The sequence below is a fragment of the Mesoplodon densirostris genome, chromosome 14 (assembly GCF_025265405.1).
Source record: "Mesoplodon densirostris isolate mMesDen1 chromosome 14, mMesDen1 primary haplotype, whole genome shotgun sequence".
In the NCBI taxonomy this organism is placed as follows: Eukaryota; Metazoa; Chordata; class Mammalia; order Artiodactyla; family Ziphiidae; genus Mesoplodon; species Mesoplodon densirostris.
The window spans coordinates 37532031-37554321 of record NC_082674.1 but is presented as its reverse complement, the minus strand read 5'-3'; the positions used below and the strand labels follow the sequence as shown (position 1 = coordinate 37554321).

General features: G+C 37.3%; 1 protein-coding gene across 4 annotated transcripts in view; it reads left to right on the top strand.

Moving 5' to 3' along the window:
• The window catches only part of SRBD1 (S1 RNA binding domain 1), a 226706-nt gene that overhangs the window by 34052 nt on the left and 170363 nt on the right, over positions 1-22291 (top strand). For all 4 annotated transcript variants that reach the window (XM_060117692.1, XM_060117691.1, XM_060117694.1 and 1 more), the window contains exons 10-12: positions 13631-13734; positions 17701-17808; positions 21159-21316. In XM_060117692.1, the coding sequence (XP_059973675.1) occupies positions 13631-13734; positions 17701-17808; positions 21159-21316 (370 nt within the window). The remainder of the gene's footprint in view (positions 1-13630; positions 13735-17700; positions 17809-21158; positions 21317-22291) is intronic.

Here is a 22291-nt window from a genome sequence, read left to right as displayed (position 1 = left end):
CTGACTTTTGTATTTACCTGTGTAGCTACCTTTACCAGTATTCTTTACTTCTTTGTATGGTTTTGAGTTACTATCTAGATTTTATTTCAGCCTGGAGGACTTTCTGTAACATTTCAGGTAGGGCAAGTAAACTCCCTCAGTTTTTGTTTATCTGGAAAGTCTTAATTTCTCCTTATTTTTAAAAATTTATTTTTAATTGTGATAAAATACATATAACATAAACTTTACCATCTTAACTGTTTTTAAGTGTACAGTTTAGTAATGTTAAGTATATTAACATTGTGCAACCAATCTCCAGAATTTTCTTATCTTGCAAAACATAGGTTTTCTGAATATAGAATTCTTGGTTAACAGTTTTTTCTTTCAGCACTTTGAATGTTACCCAACTATCTTCTGGCCTTAATGGTTTTGACGAGAAATCAGCTGTTAATCTCACTGAGCCCTTGCACATGATGATTGCACTTGATTTTCTTGCTACATTTAAGATTCTCTGACTTCTGACAATTTGATTATAATTTGTCTTGCTGTGGATCTCTTTGAGTTTTTTTTTCTTGGAGTTTGTTGTGATTTTTGGTTGTGTAGTTAGATGTTTCTGATCAAAATTGGGAAAATTTTGGCCATTATTTCTTCAAATATTCTTCGAGCCCTTTTCTCCTGGGTCTCCCATTATATGTGTGTTGGCATGCTTGAGAGTGTCCCACAAGTCTCTTAGCCTCTGTTTATTTCTTTTTTTCTTTTTTAAAATTCTTCTCAGACTATGTAATCTCACTTGACATTTCTTCAAGTTTGCTGATTCTTTCTTCTGATTGTTCAAATATTGAACCCCTCTAGTAAATTTTTCATTTCAGTCATTGTACTTTTTTGCTCAAGAATTTCTCTTTGGTTCTTTTTTATAATACCCAGCTCTTTATTGATATTCTGTATTTGTTGGGATAACATGCTCATGATTTCCTTTAGGACTGTGATTTCCTTTAACTTTGAGCATATTTAAAACAGTTTAAAGTGTGTCTAGTAATGCCGAAGTCTGAACTTCCTCAGAGATGGTTTCTGTTAATTTCTTTTTTCTGTAAATGGGTCATATTTTCTTGTTTCTTTGCCTGCCATGTAATTTTTTGTTAAAACTTGTCATTTTGAATATTATAAGTTGGCAACACTGAAAATCAGATTCTCCCCCCTCCCCGGCATTTGTTGTTGTTGCTGTTGTGTGGTTTTGTGGTTTATTTAGCGACTTCTAAACTGTTTCTGTAGTCTGTATTCTTTGTCATGTTTGGCCACTGAAGTCCCTGGTCTATTAGCTTAGTGGACAGCTAGTTACTTGACAGAGATTTCCTTCATTCCTAGAGCCAAAACAAATAACAACTTTCCTGGTCCTGCATATTTGCTCTATGTTGGGGCATCCTTCAATGCTTAGCGAGGCTGTTTACAACTCTACCTTAGCCTTCACTTTGTCTTTGTGTGGAGCTCAAAGGTCAGACAGAAATGAAAACTTAAGGTCTTCCCAGGTCTTTTCAGAGCAGGTGTCTGTCTAGTCCTGAATGTGTGCATGACCTCTTAGATTTCCTAAAATATGTGGAAATTTTAAAAAGCCCCTTTCCTCTCAATTATCTCCTTTACTAGCCTCTTCCTTCCCAGGTTTTTCTGGTCTGTCTGATGGTTGCCCTGACTATAATCCCTTATCCCCAAGTGTTATCCCTTATCCCTTGAAACTGCAGCTAACACATTGCCTTTAAATGCTTTGAACAAATGCCACCCAGGAGCTTCCTGGGGAAGCTCTGAGACAAGCAAAACAAAGGCAAGCCCTTGAGCCAAACCATCAGGGAGCCATGAGACAGATCCAAACACGTAATCACAAACTTTTGAGAATAAGGTCCATATTGCTCCCTCTGGTACTAGCAGACTGCACCAGAAAAGTAGGCTGTTATCTTCACTGCCACTGCTGAACTGCAGAGTGGAGGATGGTAAGTGGGTAAGTGAAAAGTGCTCTTTCACCAAAATTCTGCAGCTTCTTCTTTAAGTGTTCCTCTGATTGTTGTAAGTTTTTGATTAGATTCCAGAGTTCTGAAAAAGTTGAATCTGGCAGTTTTTGCCAGTTTGTTGCTTTTGTAGAGGTTTGGAGTTTTGGAATTCCCTACTCCACCACTTTGGTGATGTCACACCTAACAGCATCTTTAAAGTGTGGTGTGTATTCTCCTGTTCTAGTCCAAAACCAGCATGTGGCCTTAACCTTATGAACCGTCCTTCTTTATCTTGTTTAATGGTTTTTAGCTTGAAGTCTACTTTGGTATCAGGATTGCAACCTGTATTTTCTTAATGGAAATTGATTTCACCCTTGTTTTACTCTTAGCCCTAAAATTACATGAAATGCTTGCCCTTAGTCCTTTTGCCAAAATTTTCCAGTCTTCTTTTAAGCTGTTTGAAGCTTATTCTCTAGTCTAGTATGTAGTTGGCAAAGTTCTTCTGTAAAGGACCAGGGAGAAAATATTTTAGACTTTGTGAGCTAGATGCCTCTTCCTGCAGCTACACAGCTGCCATTGCAGCACGAAAGCAGTCACAGCTAATACATAAATGAATGAGCATGGTTGTGTTTTAATAAAATTTTATTTATGAAAACAGATGTTAGACTGGATTTGGTCCATGGGCCATAGTTTGCTGGCCTCTGCTCTTGTATATTTCTCAGGAAGATTTTATGTGTACAGTACAGGTGTGCCTTATTCCATAGTGCTTTTTGCTTTATTGTGCTTTGCAGATACTGTGTGTTTTACAGATTGAAGGTTTGTGGCAACTGTGTTTCATACAAGTCTGTTGGCACCATTTTCCAACAGCATTTGCTGACTTTGTGTCTCATGTCACATTTTGGTAATTCTCTCAATATTTCCGAATTTTCCATTATTATTATATTTGTTCTGGTGATCTGTGATCAGTGATCTTTGACATTACTATTGTAATGGTTTTGAGGTGCCATGACTGCACCCATATAAGACAGCAAACTTAATTGATAAGTATTATGTGTGTTCTGATTGCTCCACGGACCAGCTGTTCCCTCCGTCTCTATCCTCCTGGGCCTCCCTATTCCCTGAGACACAATAATATTGACATTAGGCCATTTAATAACCCGACAGTGGCCCCTAAGTGTTCAGTGAAATGAAGGAATTGCACATCTCTCACTTTAAATCAAAAGCTAGAAATGATTAAGCTTAGTGAGGAAGATATGTCAGAAGCCAAGATAGGCTGCAATCTAGGCCTCTTGTGCCAAATAGGTAGCCAAGTTGTGAATACAAAGGATAAGTTCTTGAAGGAAACTAAAACTGCTACTCTAGTGAACACGCAAATGATAAGAAAGTGAAACAGCCTTATTGCTGATATGGAGAAAGTTTCAGTGGTCTGGATAGAAGATCAGATCAGCTGTAACACTCCCTTAAGCCAAAGCCTAATCCATAGCGTGGCCCAAACTCTCTTCACTTCTATGAAGGCTGAGAGGTAAGGAAGCTGCAGAAGAAAAGTTTGAAGTTAGCAGAGGTTGGTTCGTGAGGTTTAAGGAAAGAAGCCATCTCCATAACATAAAAGTACAAGGTGAGGGACTTCCCTTGTGGCACAGTGGTTAAGAATCCGCCTGCCAATGCAGGGGACATGGGTTTAATCCCTGGTCCAGGAAGATCCCACATGCCGCAGAGCAACTAAGCTTGTGTGCCACAACTACTGAGCCTGCGCTCTAGAGCCCATGAGCCACAACTACTGAAGCCCACGTGCCTAGAGCCTGTGCTCCACAACAAGAGAAGCCTCCGCAACAAGAGAAGCCCGTGCACTGCAACGAAGAGGAGCCCCCACTCGCTGCAACTAGAGAAAGCCCGCACGCAACAATGGAGACCCAACGCAGCCATAAGTAAGTAAGTAAATAAATAAATAAATATTTATTTATTTAAAAAAAAGAAAAGTACAAGATGAAGCAGCAAGTGCTGATGTAGAAGCTGCAGTAAGTTATGCAGAAGGTCTAACTAAGATAATTAATGAAGGTAGCTACAGTAAACAACAGATTTTCATTATAAACGAGACAGCCTTATACTTGAAGAAGATGCCATCTAGGACTTTCATAGCTAGAGAGGAGTAAAATGCCTGGCTTCAAGACTTCAAAGCTTCAAAGGATAGGGTCTTTCTTGTTGGGGACTAATGCAGCTGGTGACTTGAAATTGAAGCCAATGCTCATTTACCAGTGCTCTATAAATGGAACAACAAAGCCTGGATAACAGCACATCTGTTTACAACATGGTTTGCTAAATATTTTAAGCCCATAGTTGAGACCTACTGCTCAGGAAAAAAGATTCCTTTCAAAACATTACTGCTCATTCACAATATACCTGATCACCCAAGAGCTCTGATGGAGATGTACAATGAGATTAATGTTGTTTTCATGCCTGCTAACACAACATCCATTCTGCAGCCCGTGGGTCAGGGAGTCATTTCGACTTTCAAGTCTTATTATTTAAGAAATGCATTTCATAAGGCTATAGCTGCCATAGATAATGATTCCTCTGATGGATTTGGGCGAAGTAAATTGAAAACCTCTAGAAGGGATTCACCACTCTAGATGCCATTAAGACCACTTGTGATTCATGGGAAGAGATATAATTTCAATATTAATAGGAGTTTGGAAGAAATTGATTCTAATCCTTATGGGTGACTTTTAAGGGTTCCAGACTTCAGTAAAGGAAGTAACTGCAGCTGTGATGGAAAAAGCAAGAGAACTAGAATTAGAACTGGTGCCTGAAGATGTGAAAGAATTGCTGAAATCTCATGACTAAACTTTAATTGATGAGGAGTTACTTCTTAGGATGAGCAGAGAAAGAGGTTTTGTGAGATGGGATCTGCTCCTGGTGAAGATTGTTCGAATGACAACAAGTGATTTAGAGTGTTACATCAACTTAGTTGATAAAGCAATGTCAGGGTTTGAGAGGATTGACTCCAGGTTTGAAAGAAATTCTACTGTGAGTAAAATGCTATCAGCATTGCATGTTACAGAGAAATTGTTCCTGAAAGGAGGAGTCAGTCGATGCGGCAAACTTCATTGTCATCTTCTTTTAAGAAATTGCCACGGCCACCCCAGCACTCAGCAGCCTCCACCCCATCAGAAAGCAGCTGTCAACACAGAGGCAGGACCCTCCACCAGCAAAAAGATTATGGCTTGCTGAAGGTTCAGATGATGACTATGATTTTTTAGCATTAAAGTATTTTTTAATTTTAATTTTTAAAATTTATTTTTAATTTTTTAATTGTAGTATAGTTTATGTACAATATTATATAAATTATAGGTTACAGTATAGCGATTCACAATTTTTGAAGGTTATACTCCATTTGTAGTCATTATAAAATATTTGCTACATTCCCTGTGTTGTACAGTATATCCTTGTAGCTTATTTTATACATAATATTAATAGTTTGTACCTCTTAATCCCCTTACCCTATCTTTGCCCCTCCTTCTTTCCCTCTCCCCGCTGGTACTCTAGTTCTCTATATCTGTGAGTCTGTTTGTTTTTTGCTATATTCACTTGTTTGTTGTATTTTTTATATTCCATATATAAGTGATATCATACAGTATTTGTTTTTCTCTTTCTGACTTACTTTACTTAGCATAATACTCTCCAAGTCCATCCATGTTGTTGCAAATGGCAAAATTTTGTTCTTTTTTATGGCTGAGTAGTACTCCACAGTGTGTATCTATATCTATCTATCTATCTGTCACATCTTCTTTATCCATTCTTCTGTTGATGGACACTTAGGTTGCTTCCATATCTTGTCAATTGTAAATAATACTGCTATGAACATTGGGGTGCATTTATCTTTTCAAATTAGTGTTTTTGTTTTGGGTGTATACCCAAGAGTGGAATCCTGGGTCATATGGTAGTTCTAGTTTTAGGTTTTGTTTTGCTTTTTAATTAATTAATTAATCTATTTATTTATTTTTGGCTCTGTTGGGTCTTTGTTGCTGAGCATGGGCTTTCTTTAGTTGCAGTGAGCAGGAGCTACTCTTCATTGTGTTACGCAGCCTTCTCATTGCAGTGGCTTCTCTTGTTGCGGAGCACAGGCTCTAGGTGTGCGGGCTTTAGTAGTTGTGGTGCATGGGCTTCAGTAGTTGTGGCACGCAGGTTCAGTAGTTGTGACTTGCGGGCTCTAGAGGGCAGGCTCAGTAGTTGTGGCTCACGGGCTTAGTTACTCTGTGACACGTGGGATCTTCCCCGGACCAGGGCTCAAACCCATGTCCCCTGCATTGGCAGGCGGATTCGTAACCACTGTGCCACCATGGAAGCCCTAGTTTTAGTTTTTTGAGGAACTTCCAAACTGTTTTCCACAGTGGCTGTACCAATTTACATTCCCAGCAACAATGTACAGGATACCCTTTTCTCCACATCCTCTCCAACATTTGTTATTTGTGTTCTCTTTGATGATAGCCACTTTTAAATTAAGGTATGTACCTCTCTTTTTTTAGACATAATGTTATTGCACACGTAGACTAAAGTATAGTGTAACATAACCTTTATATGCACTGGGAAACCAAAAAATGTGTCTGACTTGCTTTATTGTGATGTTGTTTTATTGTAGTAGTATGGAACTGAACCTGTAATATCTCCGAGATATGCCTGTAATATTCTGAGTTTTTACACGGTCACAATTGTTTCCTATGTCCTTGATACTTGAAGGATAGCTTAGCTCAGTAAATATATATATTTTTAATCAATGATTTTTTAAAATTTATTTATTTTTTATTTTATTTTTGCTTTCGTTGGGTCTTCGTTGCTGCATGTGGGCTTTCTCTAGTTGTGGCAAGCGGGGCTACTCTTCATTGCAGTGCATGGGCTTCTCATTGCGGTGGCTTCTCTTGTTGCGGAGCACAGGCTCTAGGTGCATGGGCTTCAGTAGTTGTGGCTCACGGGCTCTAGAGCACAGGCTCAGTAGTTGTGGTGCATGGGCTTAGTTGCTTCGTGGCATGTGGGATCTTCCCGGACCAGGGCTCAAACCTTTTTTCCCCTGCATTGGCAGGCAGATTCTTAACTACTGCACCACCAAGGAAGCCCAGTATAATTTTTGTCTGCACTTTCTCTCCTTAAGTTTGTCAAACATGTTGCTCTGTTGTTGTCTTACTTTGCAAGTTTTTTTTGTTGCTTGTTTTTGAAATCAGATGCCAATCTAATTCTCTGTTTCTTAGAAATGCTGAAGATGTGGGTCCTGTGTTGTTTTATTTATTCACTTTATTGGTGTTATAGGAGTATGAGGGGGGGGATTTAGAATGAGGGGCCTGCCAGTGTTCTTTAAACCTGAAATTCCTCAAAGAATCATTTTTTAAATTTACTTTTTCTTCCTTTCTGAATTTTACTGTTATAAGGAGAGGATAATGAAAAAGACTAGAATGTGTCACTTTTCATTGATAATGTTTAGTTATCTTCCTTAAAAATGTAATTAAAAAAACTTACGGTGGTATAGATATGAAAAGGTATGTTATTATTCTCTGTGTGTGTGTGTAACATAACATGAAGAGTCTTCAGTTATGCTACAAATACTTCTTGAACACTTACTATGTATTGGTGCCTACTTGGGGTATGTAGATGACATGGTCCCTGCTGCTGAACTTTTGAAGTGTTTCACTATTATATCTAAGTTGTTCTTTTTACTGTTGTGTACACTGTAGCATATGGGGTGAAATGAATACTTTTTTTTTTTTTTTTTTTTCTTTTTGCTGTATGCGGGCCTCTCACTGTTGTGGCCTCTCCCGTTGCGGAGCACAGGCTCCGGACGCGCAGGCCCAGCGGCCATGGCTCACGGGCCCAGCCGCTCCGCGGCACATGGGATCCTCCCAGACCGGGGCACGAACCCGCATCCCCTGCATCGGCAGGCGGACTCTCAACCACTGCGCCACCAGGGAGGCCCTGAATACTTTTGATAATTGGAAAAATTGTTAGAAGAGTGAAATTTTACTTACCTAGCTACTATCTACTGATAGAGCCTAATGAAAAAGAATTTTTAATAAAACCAGTGACTAAAATACTAAAATTCCTTTTGCAGAAATGATTTTGCTGCTGGATTTTCTCTCTCTTTATTTGATTTAATTTTATTGCAACTTTGGAAAAATATGAATACATTTATTCTATTAAAACTTAGTCTTTCTAGTATTCGCTTGAAAACATTTTAGTCTCTGCATTTTAACTAGTGTGCTTAGCACATGTGGCATTCTGAGTTAGTTTGTGGTTGAATCTAAGTTTGTGACTGACACAGGCTTCTAAGTGTGACAGTCTTAAGACCTGAGAGGGTAGAACATTTGGGAAATGTCAGTTTTGAAAAACAGACCTGTGTTTTGAGAAGAACTTTCTAGTTATCTTGCAGGCTAGAGTGATGATATACCAGCTCACAAAGAGAGATTTTTAATCCCTGTAGTGCTAAGGCCTCATGTCCCTGACTCCAGACTCTCTTTTTCAGCTTTCACCTAGATAGCCCAGCATACAGCATCCCAGAATACAGACGTGAGGGAGAATGATGACAGACAGTGGTAAAGGAACAACGGTACCTGGAACTCCTTCTCCAAATGCTGTGGGAAGAGCTGTTATAGCTGTCTACTAAATTAATTCTTCTAGCTGCATCTTGTTTTCTTTCTTCTCCACATTGGTCCTTAATGTGCTCCTTTCCACCACATGAATTTGTAACTCAGCCTTCCCATTCTTTTTTGTAGCTTCTTTCACTGATGTCTCACTTTCTTTGTCTTTTAAAATACCTGTTTCACATTCAGTGCTGCCATCTACAGTAATTCTGCTTTAACTCTGTATTTACTTTCAACCTCAGTTTTTGCCCCAAGCTCTGTTTCTGCTACTCCACTCCCTTTTCTACCATGGATCCTCTATGTTAGGATTTTTTAAAGTTTGACCTATGACTTTACTAGGTATGGTGGAAAAAAAAGCACCCTCCAATAATATATTTTGATATAATAGTGTATTTATATTTTTATTTATTGGGGCTTTTTTTTTTTTTTTTTTTGTGATACGCGGGCCTCTCACTGTTGTGGCCTCTCCTGTTGCAGAGCACAGGCTCCGGACGCGCAGGCTCAGCAGCCATGGCTCACGGGCCCAGCCGCCCCACGGCATGTGGGATCTTCCCAGACTGGGGCATGAACCCGTGTCCCCTGCATCGGCAGGTGGACTCTCAACCACTGCACCACCAGGGAAACCCTATTTGGGTTTTTTTTTTGGCCGCATTGGGTCTTCATTGCTGTGCGCGGGCTTTCCCTAATTGCGGCGAGCGGGGGCTACTCTGTTGTGGTGCGTGGGCTTCTCATTGCAGTGGCTTCTCTTGTTGCGGAGCACGAACTCTAGGCGCATGGGCTTCAGTAGTTGTGGCACGTGGGCTCAGTAGTTGTGGCGCACGGACTTAGTTGCTCCACGGCATGTGGGATCTTCCCGGACCAGGGATCAAACCCATGTCCCCTGCATTGGCAGGCAGATTCTTAACCACTGCGCCACCAGGGAAGTCCCTAATAGTGTATTTATATAAATCAGAATTAAATAACTCTTTTTCCCGTATAATATTGTATTCTGCATGAATGAATTTATTACTGATAAATTCTTGGATGAAGAACTTTTATTTACTGTTCAGTGTTCCTTTCACTATTTCAGAGAGCTGGCAGACATTGAAGATTTTGTCCAGTCCAAAGTAAAGTTTATTTTGTATTAAAAGTTTATTTTTAAGTGATTATTTTATTTCTGCCAATGTTTACCTTAGAAATTTCTCAAATGTAAAGATTTTTTTTAAGTATCTGTAATTTTTTTTTAATTAATTAATTTATTTATTTTTGGCTGTGTTGGGTCTTTGTTTCTGTGCGAGGGCTTTCTCTAGTTGCGGCAAGCGGGGGCCACTCTTCATTGCGGTGAGCGGGCCTCTCACTGTCACGGCCTCTCTTGTTGCGGAGCACAGGCTCCAGATGTGCAGGCTCAGTAGTTGTGGCTCATGGGCCTAGTTGCTCCGCGGCATGTGGGATCTTCCCAGACCAGGGCTCAAACCCATGTCCCCTGCATTGGCAGGCAGATTCTCAACCACTGCGCCACCAGGGAAGCCCCAGTATCTGTAATTTTTTAAACTTTGAGGATTTGTTCTATATTGAACATTTTACTTAAAAATACCTTTAGAATTTATATAAATTAAGGTTGCTGTATTCCAGAGTGGCTATACCATTTTACCTTCCCACCAGCAGTTTATGAGAGTTCCGCTTCTTTACGTCCTCAAGATAGTCCTATTGTCTATCTTTTTTTTTTAATATAAATTTTATTTTATTTATTTTATTTTTGGCTGCATTGGGTCTTCGTTGCTGCACGTGGGCTTTAGTTTCAGCGAGCGGGGGCTACTCTTCATTGTGGTGTGCAGGCTTCTCACTGCAGTGGCTTCTTTTGTGGAGCACTAGCTCTAGGCATGCAGGCTTCAGTAGTTGTGGCACTTGGGCTCTGTAGTTGTGGCTTGCGGGCTCCGTAGTTGTGGCTTGCAGGCTCTAGAGCGCAGGCTCAGTAGTTGTGGCACACAGGCTTAGTTGCTCCGTGGCATGTGGGATCCTCCTAGACCAGGACTTGAACCCGTGTCCCCTGCACTGGCAGGTGGATTCTTAACCACTGCACTATGAGAGAAGTCCCTGTCTATCTTTTTGATTATGGCCATTTTAGTATGAACTGATTTCTCATTATTGTTTTGGTTTGCACTTCTCTTCTAACTAATGATGTTGAGCATCTTTTCTGTACTTATTGAACATTTCTATATCTTTCTATATCTTTGAAAAAATATCTCTTTAGACCTTTTGCACATTTTTGTTAGGTTGTGTCTTTTTTGTTGAGTTATAAGAGATATTTGTATGTTCTAGATATAAGTCCTTTATGTGATATATGATTTGCAAAACTTTTCTCCTGTGCTAAGTGCTTTCTTTTCAATTTCTTGATGGTATCCTTTGAGATATAAAAATTATAAGTTTGTTGAAATCCAATCTATTTATTTTTTTCTTGTGTTGATTATGCATGTGGTGTTTTACCTAAGGCCTTATGTAACTCAAGGTCATGAAGATTTTCTCAAGTATTTTCTTCTAAGCATTTTATAGGTTTGGTTTTTATATTAAGGTCTATAATCAATTTTGAGCTAATTTTTGTGTATTGTGTGAAGAAGCTGTCCAACTTCATACTTTTGAATTTGGCCATCCATTGTCCCAGCATCACTTGTTGAAAAGACTGTATTTTCCCCATTTAATTGTCTTAGCACCCTTGTTGACATTCACTTGATGGTAGATGTATAGATTTATTTCTGGACTCTGAATTCTATTCCATTCATCTGTATGTTTATCTCTAATGCCAGTACCACACTGTCTTGATTACTGTAGTTTTGTAGTAAGTTTTGAAATTAAGAAGTGGGACTCCTCCAGGTTTGTTCTTTATTTACAAAATAGACTTAGTTATTCTGGGTCCCTTGCATTTCTATATGAATCTTAGAATTAGTTTGTCAATTTCTGCAAAGAAGCTAGCTGGGATTTGATAGGGATCACATTGAATTTATAAAGTAATTTGGGGATTAGTGCCATTTAGCAATATTAATAAGGCTTTTGATCCATGGACCTGGGATGTCTTTCCATTTATTTAGGTCTTCTTCAATTTTTTTTAAAAACAATATTTTATAGTTCTCAGTGTATAATTTTGAACTTCTTTTGTTAAATTTATTGGAAAGTATTTTATTTGTGCTGGTGGTATGGTAAATGGAATTTTTAAAAAATATTTTTAGGATGTTTATTGCTAGTGTGTAGAAATTGATTATCCTGCAACCTTGCTGAACTCTATTAGTTCTAATAGTTTTATAGTGGTTTCCTTAGGATTTTCTGTATACAGATCATAGTATCTGCAAATAGAGATAGTTTTAATTTCTTTCTTTTCAATCTAGAGGCCTTTTATTTCTTTTTCTTGCCTAATTTCCCTAGATAGAACCTCCAGTACAATGTTGAATAGAAGTGCAAGAGGAGACACCCTTGTAATCTTAGAGGGAAAGCATCCAGTCTTTCACTATTAAACATTATGTTATCTGTGGAGTTTTTGTATGTGCCCTTTATCATGTTGATTCAGAATATGCTTTCTCTTCCTAGTTTCTTGAGTATTTTTATCATGAACAACTGCTGGAATTTTCTCAGATATTCTTTCTGCATCTATTGAAATGATCATGTAATTTTTGTTTTTTATTCTATAGTTATGATGTATTACATTACTTCTTTTTTGGATGTTAAACCAACCTTGCATTTCTGGAATAAATCCCTTTTGATCCTTGTGTGTAATTCTTTTTATATGTTTCTGGGTTTAGTTTACTAGTATTTTATTGAGAAATTTTACATCTATATTCATAAGAGGCAATGGTCTTTACTTTTCTCTTGCAGTGTTCTTGCAAGAACGGGGTAAATAGAGTCAGGAAGTTTTTTCTTCTATTGTATTTTTGGAAGAGTTTATGAAGAATTGCTATTAATTCTTTTTTTTAGATGTTTGGTAGAATTTAGCAGTGAAACCATATGAGCCTGGGTATTTCCTTGTGGGAAATTTTAAAATTACTAATTCTATCTCTACTTTTTATAGATAATTTTGAATTTTCTCTTTCTTTTTTATTCTAGTTTAGAAGCTTTTGTCTTTTTAGGAATTTGTTGATTTTATTTAAGTGATCTAATTTGGCATACAGTTGTTCATAGTATTCTCTTATGATCCTTTTTATTTCTATAACATTCATATTAATGGCCCCTCTTTCATTCCTGATTTTGATAACTGGAATGTCTCCCTTTTTTCTTTGGTCAGTCTAGTGAAAGGTTTGTCAATTTTGTTGATATTTTCCAAGAACCAACTTTTGGTTTTGTTGATATTTTTTGTTGTTTTTCTCTTCTCTTTTATTAATTTTCCCTCTGTTCTTTATTATTTCCTTTCTTCTTCTTGCTTTAGGTTTGTTTGCTTTTCTTTAAGGAGTATTTTTAATGTGTTTTAAAACAATTGTTCTTTTAATATATTAATTAAAAGCAGAGACAGGTCGATCTGCATTTAAATTCCTCCTTTGCTACTTGCTAGCTTTGTGATTTAGGACAAGTTAGTCTTAGAAAAATTATCATATAAGAGTAAGATGTTAATACATACATCACTGGTGGCTTTGAAGATAAATGAGTTAATGTATTTAAAGTGCTTAGATGGGCCTGACAATTAGTAAGTGCTCAATAAATGATAACAGTAGTTATTAAATATTCCACTTAGAAATTTCGATGTTTGTATTTATCTTAGTAATGTTTTTTCACAAATATAAAAAGTATATCCTTCTAACTCTAGATGATCAAAGACTTTCAATTAGTAGAATCTGAAATGAGATTTTTAGATCAACACTATCTCTTCCTGTGAATATCATAGGCTTTGTACCTGTATTTTATTTTGAAAATACTTGAAAAAAATATAAAGAAATGATTATTTTTGAATACATTCTTGGTAAATAAATGAATACAAAATTGATATAGCTCTAGACTGGATAACCACCCAGTTTGTTTCACAAATATTGACTGGTTAAATTGATCATTTATATATTCTGTGGATCATCAGTCTTTGCCATATATGTTTGCACTCAGATTCTGGCAATTAACCGTGGAGAAAATTTGAAGATACTGACGGTCAAGGTTAACATTTCTGATGGAGTGAAGAATGAGTTCTGTAGGTGGTGCATCCAAAACAGGTCTGTTTATAGATTTTTACAGAATATTCTTTTTTAAAATGCTATATTGAGATCTATATGTACTGATAATGGAAAGATGTCCATTGTGTTAAAAAAACAAAAACAAAAACAGTGACAGGCAATGGATATAGTGTCTTGTAGTGAGGTGGATGGACCTAGAGTCTGTCATACAGAGTGAAGCAAGTCAGAAAGAGAAAAACAAATACCGTATGCTAACACATATATATGGAATCTAAAAAAAAAAAAAGGTTCTAACGAACCTAGGGGCAGGACAGGAATAAAGACACAGACGTAGAGAATGGACTTGAGGACACGGAGAGGAGAAGGGGAAGCTGGGACGAAGTGAGAGAGTGGCATGGACATATATACACTACCAAATGTAAAATAGATAGCTAGTGGGAAGCAGCTGCATAGCACAGGGAGCTCAGCTCCGTGATTTGTGACCACCTAGAGGGGTGGGATAGCGAGGGTGGGAGGGAGGGAGATGCAAGAGGGAGGAGATATGGGGATATATGTATACGTATAGCTGATTCACTTTGTTATGAAGCAGAAACTAACACACCACTGTAAAGCAATTATACTCCAATAAAGATGTTTAAAAAATTTTTTTAATTTAAAAAGTACATATGTTGTGTATGTTTAAATAGGAAATATCTGGGAAGTACATAAGAATTATTAATAGTGATTATTTCTGGGGAGAGAGACTTTTACTGTAATCCTGTACCATATGAATCTTTTATAAAGAGTATATTTTCTTTTATGAAAAATGAATTAACAGAAACATACTGTATATAGTATATCTGAAATATTTTGTTCATTAAGGATAATTGAATCAAAAATTTAATTTATCAGATATTATATGAATAACAAATGAATGACTGAGGCTGGCTACTAGCTTTTTTTCTTTTTTAAAACTAGCTTTTAGTGCCAGTGCATGGGATAGTCTTGTAAGGTAAATTATTCTGTCCCCAAATGTCTGTCATATCACTTTGAGAAAATGCTACACTAAATGGTGCTGCTTTTTTCTTGTGGTAGATTTAAGGGGAACTATATCCTGTATCCGTTTCTATTTTAAATGTGGGAAAATGAAAGCTAGATGGAGAGAGCCTATCTTTATCTATAGAAACCGAATGGGGGGGAGCATATTTCTTTGCCAAAGTGGAGAATATTTCTTTGTCTGTAATGGGTGAATAAAGCATGTCTCTGTCAAAAACATACGTATAGGCCCTGGGTCTTATTCATTTGTTTACAGTACTTTCCTGACCCCCCGTAGGTATTTGAGTTTGTGACCTCTGTCTTAATTTGTATGCTTCATTGTGCACATCTTACATAGCATGTATTTTGTACTGTGAAATTTAGTTAAAGTGAGGTCCTTCTTAGTTTCATTCAGCAGTGTTTAACTATTGAATTAGAGGAAGAATCAAGTTTTACAATGATACCCTGTAAGGGAAACCCATTGTATTTCCTTTAAGTTTAGAAGTAATAAAGTTTGTGGCTTTGCTATACTGTTTCAGGTCCCTTCGAGTGCTAAATGAATAGATCACAGGAAGCCAGTCAAGAGTGCTGTGGGGTGAGGAAGAAAAAGGAGTTTCTGTAATGCAGGAAGTGAGTATAGCTGGGTCTGTGGTCTAAAGGTCACTGTGAATGGGTATAATTGAGGCATCCTTAGTTATAAAATAGACCCACAGCACTCTGTTCCAGGGAGGTGAGCAATTACGCCACAGGAGAACCTTGAGGTTTAAGGAAGGTTACTGGGGCTTCCAGAGAAATTGGGTATCTAATGTTAAAGATTTCCATTTTTTTCCTACAAGCAATGTGGAAACCTTGGTTTGTCTTTAAAGGGAATGACCCCCCAGCAGACATCAGATACATTCATTATAAGAATCACTCCATTAGGGCCTTCCTGCCTCTAAGGACTCTTTTCCTAGTGTATTGTCCCATGACCCAGGGCTATGTTCTCTCCTAACTGGCCAAACTCCAGAGTATGGTGATAAGAGCCTCAGTAATCTGGCTACTGCCATACTTTCTAGCCTCATCTACCCCGCAACCTGATACTGAAGCTTTATGCCCTTGTATTACTAATCTGCTTCTAGTTACTCGAGCTTATCATGCTCTTTCATGCCTCTAAGCTTTTACATATGGTATGGTTTCTTCCCAGAATGCTTTTATTCCTTTGTCTTACTTGGTAAACCACAATTCAGTTTTTTAAAGCCGTCTCAGATGTTTCTTCTGGGATGTCTTTGTTTGACATTGAATTTCCCCAATTAATAACAACAACACAGCTATAAGTTTTGTTGCACTTTGCTTTATTGTGCTTCGCAGATATTGGGTTTTTTTGTTTTTGTTTTTTTTACAAATTGAAGGTTTGTGGCAACCCTGTGTTGAGCATGTCTATTGGTACCATTTTTCCAATAGCATTATTTTTTGGTTAAGGTATGTACATTGTTTTCTAAGACATAATGGTATTACACACTTAATAGACTATATTGTAGTGTAAACATAACTCTTGTATGCTCTAGGAAACCAAAAACTTCATGTGACTCACTGTACTGTGATATTCACTTTGTTTTGGTAGTCTGGAACCAAACCCACAATATCTCCAAGGTATGCCTGTAACATAACAAAATAATAATAATAACTTTCTAATTCATATCCTAGTTCTCCCTACGTTTCATGCCCTCAGGTATAGGTGACAGTAGGGAGAAACAAGGATTTGGATGGAAGGAAGGATGTATGTCCTGCCTAAAAGCACTTTCATTCAAATTAAAAAACAAAACTATACTCAAATAATACCCTTCTATGGAAGGGATTCAATTAGTTATTATTATGTAGCCTTTGGTGTATCACATTATAAGTAAGGGAGATGACAGTGCCCCTGAAGTATATTAATGGTTTATTAGGAACCACTGGTAAAATATTAATGTTTTCTATTCAAGAGCCATTGAAGGACACGGGCAGAGATGCTGTAGATGTAGGGAACGCAGAGAAGGGGTAGCACTGAATTTGTTTGTCCTTTTTAGCTTGTGTTTTTCTCTTACTGTTCTTTCTCCAGTTTCTACTAACAGTGGGTTCTCTGGCATTTATATTTATCAGTATGTATGCAGATACACTGCCTAGTAGAACAGTACAACCTGAGGAATAGAGTGAGTTCTACTCAAGGATGACAAGAGGCAAAGGTTAAAATGGAGTTTCTCCTTTGCTCAATCTACTTTAACACTCAGGAAGAGATTAAGAAATGGGAAAAGAAGGACATAGTGTTTGTCTTCGCTTCGGCTGCCATAACAAGATACCATAGACTAGGTGGCTTAAACAACAGAAATTTATTTTCTCCCTGTTCTGGAGGCTGGAAGTCCAAGATCAAGGTCAGGCTGATTTGGTTTCTGGTGAGAACCCTCTTTTTGTCTTGCAGACAGCAGCCTTCTCATTATGTCCTCACCTGGCTTGGGGGAGAGAGAAGGGGGTATCTGATATTTCTTCTTTTAAGGCACTCACTAATCCTCTCATGGGGGCCCCACCCTCATGACCTCATCTAAACCTAATTACCTCCCAAAGTCCCCGTTTCCAAATATCATCCGATTTGAGGGTTAGGGCTTCAACATACTAATTTTAGGGGATATAATTCAGTCTATAGCAGTGGTTCAGTAATTTTTTGGTGACTTTCTTATATCTTAAAAATTTTTACCATTATTAATAATGCCTTGGGGACTCTCCCCAGAATAGGAAAGTTTTTTCCTCCCTTAAGTTTTATGTGTTACCATGGTTACCAGGTTTTTAAAAATAAGAACTCCAGATGTCATAGTAATAATTTTCAGACATCACTGTCTCTCCTTACAGATTATGTTACTTTGGATTCAGTAAAGTTTCTTCCCCCCTTTTCTTTTCCACTCTCTCTCTGCTCTTCCAGGAGCCCTTTTATGGCCTTATTATTGTTACATCAGTTTTAGTATAGGCTTTTCTTTTTTGCAGGTGGAGACCACGTGGCTTTGCAAAGCCAGAGTTAATGAAGATCTTATACAACTCACTGGATGATTCCTTTAAACGCCTTATTTATCCTCTCCTTTGTAGAGAGTTCAGGTATGCATCTTGTCTTGTTTAACTTTCTGGACTGTTTATTTTTATGTATGGTAATAGGCCCATTAAAGCGTGTAGTAAATATTTGTTGATCCATTAACCAATCCAAAGAACTGAGTCAGAATCACAAAGTCTTAAATTTAAGCATAGATTTCAATCTGTAGAGGCATTCACATGCATAGATCACAAAACATAGCTTTTAATTATGGTATACTTTTCAAATCTTGACCACTTAATGTGTACCCCTTCCAGTTCTGCAATACTAGTCTTGCAATTTGACAACTAAGCCAAACAAATGGTTTTATTGATGAGAGATTTGGCTTGGGAGAAACAAACTAAGAAGTTAATGGAGAAGTTAGTTGGCAGCAGTTTTAGAAGTAAGAGAGCCAAAAAAAGCATAAGGAAATCAGGGGAGCACATGATGAATGTATTACTATGAGAGAAAGCTAATGTATATTAGCAGACGGAGTTGTTTCAATGAATAATTATCAGCAGTGATGAACAAATATTAGGAGATTATTAAGGTGACCATCTAAATGGACTAGCAGAAGAACTAAAGGTTACAAAGAACTGCAAAAGAGGTGAGGTACCGAATTGTTTTTAGGGGAGGAGATGGACAGAAATGTTGGGAGGCAAAAACCCTCTTTCCTGCTTCTCTCTAGCCTTTGTCTTGGTAGTCAATGTTTAGACACCAGCCATGCCTTCATATATTCCTTTCTATTTGCTATAGATTTTCTTCCTTCCCACTTATTTAGTGTTTCAGCAAGGGTCACCTGGAAACTATAGATTTCTAGCCATCTCGTCAGCCTCACTAGAACGTATAGCAGCCTTTTTTTCTATTTTTCTTTTACTGGACTTGGCCATTGACTTTGGAGGCATTTAGAGTAGGGAGTGAGCAGGTACCATTAAAAAGGACATATAGCTCCTTTGTCCAACCTCTTTTTTATCAAAATCATTCATTCTCTTGATTCATCCTTTTATCTTATGTTCTCCTGTTGCATATAATGTCCAGTGGTGCATTTGACATTTTTGCATATATTAGGTGTGAATAGCTTTACTGCTTGTGGAATAATTTCATTGAGATTTAATGTGTGCAGTTTGCTGTGGGATTATTTAATGTATAATTCTTCTCCGACTTCCATTAGCAGTGGCAAGCAAGAGCACTTTCCTCCTCTTTTTCTAAAATGCCTGTGGTTAAAAAATATATCTTATTTCATTCCATAAGTTGGTTTGCAGACATTGTCTACAGATGTGTCTCTTCATAGAAATACTTGTAATTACCTGAAATAGCAGTTGAGGGGGAAAACCCTCAATTGATTTATTAAAGTAATTAAATTACTTTAATTCTCTAATTAAAAAGAAATTTGTCCAAATGCAGAAAAATTGAAAGAATCAGTAAAACACAAAGGAAAAAAAAACCCATATAATTTCACCACGTAGAGATAACCATTGTTAACTAGACTTTTCTCCATTCATGTGTGTGTATTAAAAGAGATCAAATAGACTATATTATTTTGCAGCCATTTTATTCAGTTGACTATATAAGATTCAGAGTCTACTTCTGCATTTTTGTTTCCATGATTGTCATGATCATTCATCCCTGTGTCATTTTTCACACATACCTCTTTCATCAAAACTACATTATCAGTATTACCAAGTGCTGTCTATTATGCCATCTTTTATTACATCTTGAATTTTGCCTTCTCTTTATCTCCATCTTTACTAGGAGAAAGTATATCCATGGTTAGTTCAGGTTATCATCATTTCTTGTCTGAATTACTATACTAGGATCATAGATGATCTCTGTCTTATATTTTCTAATACATATTCCACATTGCCATCCTTAAATTCCCATCTGATTATTTCATACTCTTCTACTTAAAATCCTTCAGTGGATCTTCTTTGTCTCCAGGATAAAATCCAAGCTCTTTAGAAGAACCCTTTGTGGTCTGTTTTTTTCTTCCTCTGTAGCCCTTTGTCTTGGTATTTCTTTTTATCATATGAAGTTACTTGCTTTTTCTATAAATGAGACATGGGCTTTGTCATCTGCTGCTTCTATTGCCCAGAATGTTTTCTCAATGCTCTTCAGCTACTATCCCTGCCTTTGTTTGCTTAACTATTACTTATCCTTCTTGATTCACCTGAGAAGACATCTCTTTCAGAAAGTTCTCCTAATTTAGCTATCCCTACCTATCCTATACTCGTCTGTTTATTTTTCTGTTTCTTCCACTAGACAGTGATCTTCAGGGTAGGGATTTTTTCAGCTTTGTATCTCTTACATCAATCACAGTACCTTATATAAGACTGAGTACAAGTGCTCACTCAACAAATAAAGTTAAACGTGAAGATTTAGAAATACCTGTAATGATATCTTCATGTTGCTTGGCTGAATGCAGGTAGAATGACAGTGAAGTATTAGAGAAGATGAGAGAAAAGCCGTAAGAAGCTGAATTAAGCCAGGAAAACAAATGTTGGTTAGCTGTATGTGCCTTTAGATATGCAGATAATTCTACCTCAACGCTGATAGAAATGTGCCCTGAATTGCTTTTGTTCTTGTGGCCATTGGCCTGCAGTTTTTTTTTAACCTGGTCTAATAGAGAAGACATACTTTTAATAAATTCTTTTGAGTTTCAGGAAATAATATGGTAAGAACTCTTGTTAAATAGGCAAATGGTGTAAAACTTTGTTTCCAAATGCCTTTAAGTCCAATAGAGACATATTTTTTTATCCTAGAAAAAGTTTGAAAATTAGACTTTTAATAGCTTCTCTGGATAAAATTGGGAAGTTATTTATGTGAGGCAGGGTTCTGGACTGGTATTAATATCTGTGGTCATGTCACATCACTGTGAGAATGACGAGGGGGTAGATGTGGGGAATGGAATAGAGTGAGAAGATGGCCTTGAGATATATATAGGTGAGGGTGTAAAACTAAGCATTGTTGGAGGAGGCTACTTACGATTCAGTAATTGACCACTAATTATGTGTTTATATTTTTAATCAGCTGATAAACTTTGGCATCCCATGTAATGTCCAAATCTTTATACACCCTGTCTCTCGCATATACACAGATACTTATACATGTAGATTTCTTATATAAGGGTGAGCAGATAGAGAAGGAGTGTAGGTATGACAAACTCAGCAGGTTTGATACCACAAAATTGTTTGTGGTATCTGTATTACTGAGCTTAGCAAAAAGAGACTTAATATAATTTTGTATGTGATTATTTTCTCAAGTTATTTTGTTATAATGAATGCTCCAATAAGGAATAATTGTGTTCTTTTTCTGGAAGAAAATTTGAATGAATGAAAACTGAATACTTTATCTTTTTTCTTCTCTATTTCTATTTCTAAAGGGCCAAACTAACATCAGATGCAGAGAAAGAATCAGTAATGATGTTTGGACGGAACCTTCGTCAGCTCCTTTTAACAAGCCCTGTCCCAGGGCGTACCTTGATGGGAGTGGATCCCGGTTATAAACACGGTTGCAAGTTAGCTATAATTTCTCCTACCAGTAAGCATACCTTTCAGCGTTTTATATAGAAGTTGTTTGGTTGGTCATAAATTTCACTTCATATACTTCATGAGGATTTGGAAATAATGCTAATTTTCAAGGAATAGAAGATGGTTTTCTCACAAAAAGGGATATAGGAATCAGGATGAAGCTTCCTGTTTGGCCTGTTTGTTGACTCAGACAGTCAACATTTACTATCATTTATGCCCTTTCCTAGGTCACAATGGATATATTGAGGATTAACTGGGCTCAGACTTTAATAACTCTGTTTATCCCCCATCAACTTCTGTGTATACTGACTGCATATATATATATATATGATACATTTTGATTCTGTATATATTTTATTTAAAAAAAATATTTATTTATTTATTTGGCTGCATTGGGTCTTAGTTGCAGCATGCAGGATCTTTTTGTTGCGGCGCACAGGCTTCTCTAGTTGCTGCGCGTGGGCTTCTCTCTAGTTGTGGCACGCGGGCTCCAGAGTGCACGGGCTTAGTAGTTGCAGCTCGCAGGCTTAGTTGCCCCGTGGCATGTGGGATCTTAGTTCCCCAACCAGGGATCGAACCTGCGTCCCCTGCAATGGAAGGCAGATTCTTAACCACTGGACCACCAGGGAAGTCCTGATTCTGTGTATATTTTAAATACCATGAGACATTTTTATTGTTTTGTCCAGTCAGTATTTTTTTTCCTGTTTACTCATTTATTTGCCCTTTCTGTTATCTTCATTTCTTTCTGCATTTCTGTGTTTCCATTTGAGATCACTTTCTTCCTAAAACTCTAGACTGTCCTTACCTTGCTCAATGTGGATATGATGCTCAACAGTTTTTTCTCACTGTGGGGTTTTGTCTTGAAAAGAATGTTCTACTTGTTAATTTCAAGAGTTCAGAGATCAGAGTTTTCCAGTCCTTTCTGAACTTACTGTGCAACCTTTGTACTGACCTATAAATTAGAGTATGCAAAGGTCTTTTCCAG